Consider the following 7,489-nt stretch of genomic DNA (forward strand, 5'->3'; position numbering starts at 1 on the left):
CTTTAATAATTAACAGGACACAATACAGGGAGAGGATGCTTTCTCCAGTAATATGGTCCGAGGATTTGAGAATGCCATGGGTCATATTGTAGGTAAGAGAAACATCCTTCCCATTCTGTATATAGTGAATAGCTAAAAGTAATTTATATAACTCTTACACACTATGATTTCTGATGAAATAAGCACCTGTTGTCTCTGTGTGTCTTCCGTGTTTATAGGAGGTACAGCTAACTCTGTTGCCAGGATTACAGGAACTCTGGGGAACACGCTGGCGTACTTATCCATGGATGATGAATTCCAGAAGGTAGCAGTTTTTCTGCTTCATTGTATCTTTTCTTTTAGTTTACTAGTCTCATTGAAATAAAACAAAACTGTCTCAGTGTATATATGTGTTGTTACATTTTACTATGATGCATTTATGACTGTTTAGATTTTCTCTAATAAGACAATTTATCATCGAGAATTTTCAATGCTTCAAACATCGAAAATGTTACAAAATACAATTCTCGGGGCAGCTTGCTCTTTATATAATATTCAACTGAGGCATGCAGAGTTGGTTTTGTTGAACTTTTTAATGGCCTTGTGGAGAAGAGTTTGGAGGTCACAGCAGCATTTACTCTTTAATTAGGGCCCTGCACTATGGGCGCCCTATAGTGGTCAGTCTGTCCAAGATCTCTTGTCCGAAGTATATCTTCTCTCTCCTTGACCCAATCTGGCTCATACTTCACCAACAGAGTGTCTTTGGGTAAAGGGTGTGCAGTGACCTTGAACCATGTTTCTAGGTCTAAGGTTAAGGTCATAGCAGAATTATATGAAAAATCCTTATCCAAAGCATATCTTCTCTCCCCTTGGTCCAATGTGGCTCATACTTCACTCACGGAGTGCCACTGGTCAGTGGATGCGCAGTGACCTTGAACAAAGTTTTTAGGTCAAGGGTCAAGGTAAAATCGGCTACCTTAAATTTTCAAGTTCTTTTGTGAAAGCGGGGCCTTTTGAGATGGCCACCATCTCAATGATATCTAGTTAACATTTAATGTCCAATGAGGAGTGTGTATGTAGAGTTAAATTTAGATTTGTTTGAACTTTTTTATTTTGACCCTGTAGAGAAGAGTGCGACGGTTACAGCAGCAGCCCCGAAATCTTCCCCACAGCATGGCAATGGCGGGAAAGGGTTTTCTGTCTGGGATGAAGTTTGGACTGCTGGGGGTGGTGTTAGATCCCGTACATGGTATGCTGTATTAAATGTACAGAATTATGTATGGATGCAAGTCTATTAATCAGTTATTTCAAATTTTAGTTTTAAAAAAAATCAAATGAGTGAAAACAGAAAAAAATCATTCAAATGAAAACATAGATATTTTATTGTTGAACTTACAAAGGACAAGATAGGCTAAGACCCCTTTTTGGCGCCTGGTTTGGGGTGTCTATTAGAATGAAGCAATAGTTTATCAATAAAAACCTGTTAACATCCCTGCCACAAAATGAGTATTTGTTCAATGTTATGGGATACACAGAGGTCACAAGAAGGTCAGAAAATATGTCAATTTTCGAATTTTCCCATTTTTTATGCAAATTTTCATCAATTTTAGAGCACATTTTGTTTCAGAAAACATAAAGCACAAGCTTGCGTATCTATCAAAGTTGTACATTTCATATACTAGTATCAGATGCATCTTGTGTATAAAAATCTCAGATAGGCAAGCTTGTGCTCTACATTTCCCAAAGTGGAAAGTATCTCAAATTTGATGAAATTCCACCAGAATTGAGGAAATTTGGGAAAATGTCCTACTTCTGCACTCTCTTGTGGCCTCCATGTAAGCTTTGAATCAAAATTAGTGCTGGTTTTTAAATTAGCAACATTTTAAAGTCTTAACTACTATCACACTTTTAACTGTGTTCTGATTTTTACATCAAAAAAGGGGCCAGATTCGGCCATTACCATACCTTGTCCTTTACATGTAGGAACTTTGACTTTCCTGAAGAAAAAAGGTATTTCAAGGATTCATAAAACACACAGTTGGCAATGCGTACAATTTGAATATACTTACACATTGAAACTTGGGACTTGTGCCTAAAGGTGCTTAATGTTGAATTTGAACAAATTTGTTGTGTTGTCATTACACTCAAAAATATATTTTGTATTTATTTTTAGGTGCTTCTGAAGAGGGAGTTGAGGGGTTCTTTAAGGGGATTGGTAAGGGATTATTGGGATTGGTCACCCAACCCCTTGGAGGTGTGATGGACATGGTCAGTCTAGCATTTGATGGAGTCCGCAGGTAAACATATTTATATATACCTTCAGTACATATCATGTGTAAAGAATAGACTAAGTCAAATATGATAAGAAAATTGATATTTTTTTTAGAAGGAAATATATTTCCTGTATACATTTAGTGTATGTATCCTTTCGTTATTAAAAAATTTCAAAATTAACATTCTGTTTTCAGTTTGATTTCAATGTAAGCCTTTTAAACTTATATCTCTTTATACCTGCACATGTACCGATAGCTTTTCATTTCAAACCCTTCTCAGACAGATCCACTGAATTGAAAATAAGTCTATTTTCCTGGTTTTTTTTGACAGGTCTGCTGAGAATGATGTTGTAGCTATCCGAATGAGACTACCAAGGTTTATTAACCCTTATCATGTAGGTTTGAAACACTTTTATATAATTTTTTTGGTTACTGACACTGTATTTCTACATGCATAGTCTTTTAACTGTTGATTAAACATTGCCATGCAATTACAATTATTACATGTAATTTTATGTATACAAATAAGATCAAAAGAGAGATAAAAATTCATTTTTTTATCAAAATAGAATCAAAATGACAATACATTAGATACAGTATGATTTATCTTATTTTCCAGGGTTTAGAGCCATACTCTTGGTACAGAGCCCAAGGGAACTTTATCCTACACAGACTGCGGGATGAGCAGCGTTCCTCCGGGATTTTTGTAGACTTCGCTCCTCTTAGTTATGATGACAGAGCAGATCTGCTGTTTATCACCGACAGGTCAAATATTTTTTTCACACGTACATTCAACATCATTCCCTAGAAAAATATACACAGGATATCAATTCTTTGCTTTATTAATTTTCAAACAAGATGCTTTGGATTGAATCTTCCCTTAGGCTCATGAAGTTGTATCTTACAGCATTTATTTGATGACTAAATTCCAAAAAACACATAAATACCAAGAGATTCTGATTGTAATAAGAAAATTAATGTGTTGTATGATGTTTGTTTGACAGGACAATTTTGAGCTTGTCAAAGAATCGGTTTTCCCCGGGGTATGACGTGAAGTGGGAAGTAGAACGAGAGAGGATTATGGGAATTCCGGAAGTGACGGAGAATAAAATAGTCCTTACTCTCAAGGTTTGTTGGTCTTTCGACTTCACTTGAGATACAATCTAGTATTCATAATCATTATCAAATATTAATTTTGGCACAAGGATTAACTCTAAGGCAGTGTGAATATTCTTTGAAATTGAATATTTATTTTCTTCAGTTTTGTATTATTTTGACTTTATTTTATTTCATCTTAGCAAAGCTGAACAAATATTGTTATCACAGGTATCAAAAAAAGATAACATGCTTCTAATATAAAAGAAAAAAAATGTGATTCAAACATTACCACAGTTTAAAAATCTAGACTAAAAGATTAGAAAACATTCAGGGTAGATATATAAATTCATTATTTTTCCTTATTTAGGACAAGAAAGGTTCCTTATTCTCTGGGAGTACAATCGAGATCTCTAGTCCAAACCCTGAAATACTGAGGTGGATCCAAGACCGTATGGAGCGTATTATCAGACAACAGATCTAATAAGTACATGTAAGTAACAAAGTTTTCCCTTCAAAGTTTTTTGAGTAAAGAGATGTTTTCAATGCCTGCATAAAGTAATGAATATAAAACAAATCAATACTCTTCATATAAGGTTGATTAAGAAATCCATTAACTGAAACCTTTGTTTCCTTTCAATAAGTGTAATTTAGAAAAGCTTTTTTATCCTTTTTTAGTGAGAGTTTATTAGCCTAAGGGTTCTTTTAAAAAAGTTATGTCAATGCTATCATAGTAAAACTGATCTAAAACAAAAAGGGAGTTTATTTTAATTTTCATGTATTTAATATTGTGCTATATCTTACAATTTTTATGTGCATGTTTATTTTTCAGGTTTTCAAAGCTGGTGTGAATTTATTTTAAAATGAACAAAAGAGATTGAATTTTGGCTGTGATTTTTAGAATGTATGTTGACTTCACATTTCAATAGCTTAATTGCTGAATGTTTGTTGTTTTGACATCTCATATTACACTTATTTGCTTCTTGTTGATGGTGGGTTAGCTATTCTTGTTGCCATAAGTACACTGTGTAATATATAAACATGTATGTTTTAAGGGAAGACCTTGTTTCATAAGCAGGACATGCTTAACATCATTAAAATTATTACATGTATAGTCAATTTATCGTGATATACACTCAATGTGCAATACTTTTTAACAGCATTTTACAATAATATTGTTTTTGTTTAACTTGTTTACATCTTGTATGTACATGTATTTAACATTCCAGAATTACGTTGTGTTTATTAGAAGTATTTGTAAACTGTATACTGTTGTACACACCCTCCCAAATATAAGACTTTGAGTAGTAATGATCAAAGGTAGTCTTGATTTTATTTTATTCTATGTTTATATTGGTATAAAATAAACTAGCAAGCTGCATATATGAAAAAAAAATTAACTGTCTTTGAAACTTTAAATCACTGAATGCTACAGTCCTACTAAGAAGATATGACTTTTTTGAATGCAGTATAGGTTAATATAAATTAAGCTTATTTTCCAGTATGAACACTATAACATTGTCCTGAATCTGGCTTCTTCAGATAAATGTATTTAAAACTAATGCCCTGTTCACACGGAGAGTTTAATTCGCAGTAAATTAATGCGAAGTAAAATGATGCGAATTAAACTAATGCAAATTAAATTGCGTTCACACGACAGCTAATGCGAAGTAAACTAATGCGAATTATAATTTTATTTCTACAGCAAGGCTATTCAGTGAGGCTATTATGACGTCATTTACAAATCACGTCATATTGTGCCCAGCAAATATACATTTGACATAATGTCAGTGTCTGTGCACATTTTAGTGTTAACGTAGTTTTCCTTTGTTTTCCGCTCAAAAATAGCACAAGTACCTATATTTGACCATCGACATGTGGCCTGTGACTTAATTCTGCCCTTACGCATGCGTCAAAATTTAATTCGAATTAGCTTCGCTTAGCGTTCACACGAAGCTAATGCGAAGTAATTTAATGCGCAGTAAACTAATTCGAATTAAACTAATTCGCATTAAATTCTCCGTGTGAACGCCGATCAAATTTAATTCGCAGTAACTTACGTTTAATTCGAATTAAACTCTCCGTGTGAACAGGGCATAAATACTAGTACATATGTACTACAGTTGAACTTCGTTACCTCGAACTCTGATATCTCGAATATACCATTCATATGTAGAAGTGATCTGTAAGTCCCAACCACTTATTCATTATATTAAGAATTTTACCATTGATACCTCAAATCTTCAGATATGTTCAAGTTTTTTTCTGTCCAATCGAGTTCAAGATAACGAGGTTTGACTGTACATGCACAACGTGTGTTAAATTGTCAACAGGAGTAAGGAGAACAAATCATTGTGACTAGATTGTTTGTGATAAAAGTTTCACAGATAAAGGATACTAGATGATTGCTTTACAGAACACTTTATAAATTTAGTGCACAGTCATTCTGTAGAAGTTAAATATAAATTCATATTTAAAATCTGACTGATATATATTTTTTTTTCAAAGGTTATTTTTACTCTTATTCTGATTTATAATTTCCTGTCATTGAATTGATCTTTGAAAGTAATTTTTTTTTCAAGAAAATATACAAGAAAAACATTTTTCCATTAAAAAGATTGTACAAACTGTATTGTAACTTATTAGTACAATTATCTAGAATACTAAATATTCAAATAATATTGCACTTCATTATTTTCTTGTTATATGTACAATACTACTATAATATACAAATTGTACTTTAACCTGAACATTTTGAAACTGACCTTATAAAGGATGAATGAATGCATAGGTTTTGATTGGAATATTATCTTAATTGATGAACTGATATACATTTTGGTAAATTTTTTCGTAGGAAATATTGCAAGGTTCAGTCATATATCTTTTTTCCCTAAAAGTGATTGTATATTCGGTGTAATGGAACTTTGATATCACGAAAAATCATGGGACTGTCCAAACATTTGTAATTAGTTGAGTGTTCCAGGTATGTATAAATTTGAAAGTCAAATTACTGTCGACTCCTATAGGAGATTCCTTAATATTTATTGATTTCAGCAATATTACATAAAGCAAGATTCAACTTCAATTGAAGGATAATACATCATCCTGCCAAATGTTTGATGAGCAAATATAATTTGTACAAAAAAATTCAAAGTTTAGATTTTAATATATAAAACTAATAAAAAGGAATTAATGAAAACAAAATAATATAGTCTGACATAATAAAAAATATTTTTTTAAACACGGAAGTGGAATGGAATGTGTATGCTAATCAAAGGTTTATAGACTCTGCACTAAATTACTGGTATTATTTAATGTGGTTTGATCTGAGATATGGGTTTTTATTGATCATTATAAAACATTTATATATTTGGTTGATTGGTTATGAGTTTTCTTTGTAAGCCAGAAAGAATTATGTTGTTATTTCATATTGCTTTGTTAATAAAGAAACAATTTAGATTACCAACAACATTCTGTTGTTTGATGTGCCCCAGATGTGTGACAAAGACAGACTGTACATGTATGAAATTATGACATTGCCCTCTGACTTGTTGACCTCAAAATCGAGGTTCTTATTTAGGCCGAGAGGGGGGGGGGGGGGTGATATTAAATGTTATCGAAAAGAGCTTAAAGAAAACTAAAGTTTTCATCTGTTAAATGTTATTTGCAATGCATGAATTTAAAAACTTTGACCTTTTGACCTCAAAATCAAAAGGGACTGCTTTATGCCATAAAAAGTTGTGATATTTTATAATTTCATTCTAAAAGCTCAAAGACTTTTTAAGATATCGTTCAGAAACGAAGGTGTAACACAAATTGAAGAAGGCTTAATGAAATATAACGTTATCATCTTGAAAATATTTGTAAAATATGAATTCTTGACCTTCATTGCAAATGCTCAAAGATGTTTTAAGACATTGCCCGGAAAGGAAAGTGATGCACACAAACAATGAAGAAATTTAAAAACCTTGACCTTTGATCTTTTGAGCTTTAAATCAAAATGGATCTTCTTTAGGCCATAGAGAGTTGTGGTATAAAATTTTATTGCCAAAGCTCAAAGGCTTCTTGAGATATCGTCTGGAAACGAAAGTATTACACAGAATGTATGAGGAAACGAAAATATTACACAGAATGTATGAATT

At 32.4% G+C, this 7,489-nt stretch overlaps 1 protein-coding gene across 1 annotated transcript in view; it reads left to right on the forward strand.

The window, feature by feature from the left end:
- Positions 1–6,801, forward strand: part of LOC133186386 (intermembrane lipid transfer protein VPS13A-like) — an 82,950-nt gene extending 76,149 nt beyond the window's left edge. Inside the window, exons 79-87 of the mRNA XM_061321643.1 lie at positions 17–92; positions 219–304; positions 1,105–1,228; positions 2,153–2,276; positions 2,584–2,647; positions 2,872–3,017; positions 3,257–3,380; positions 3,718–3,840; positions 4,180–6,801. Of these exons, the coding sequence (XP_061177627.1) occupies positions 17–92; positions 219–304; positions 1,105–1,228; positions 2,153–2,276; positions 2,584–2,647; positions 2,872–3,017; positions 3,257–3,380; positions 3,718–3,831 (858 nt within the window). The 3' untranslated portion in view covers positions 3,832–3,840; positions 4,180–6,801. The remainder of the gene's footprint in view (positions 1–16; positions 93–218; positions 305–1,104; positions 1,229–2,152; positions 2,277–2,583; positions 2,648–2,871; positions 3,018–3,256; positions 3,381–3,717; positions 3,841–4,179) is intronic.
- The last annotated feature ends 688 nt before the right edge of the window (positions 6,802–7,489 follow it).

This window comes from Saccostrea echinata, unplaced genomic scaffold, assembly GCF_033153115.1.
Source record: "Saccostrea echinata isolate AGI-Se365-2 ecotype Australia unplaced genomic scaffold, CSIRO_AGI_Sech_v1 ptg000013l, whole genome shotgun sequence".
NCBI classification, from domain to species: domain Eukaryota; kingdom Metazoa; phylum Mollusca; class Bivalvia; order Ostreida; family Ostreidae; genus Saccostrea; species Saccostrea echinata.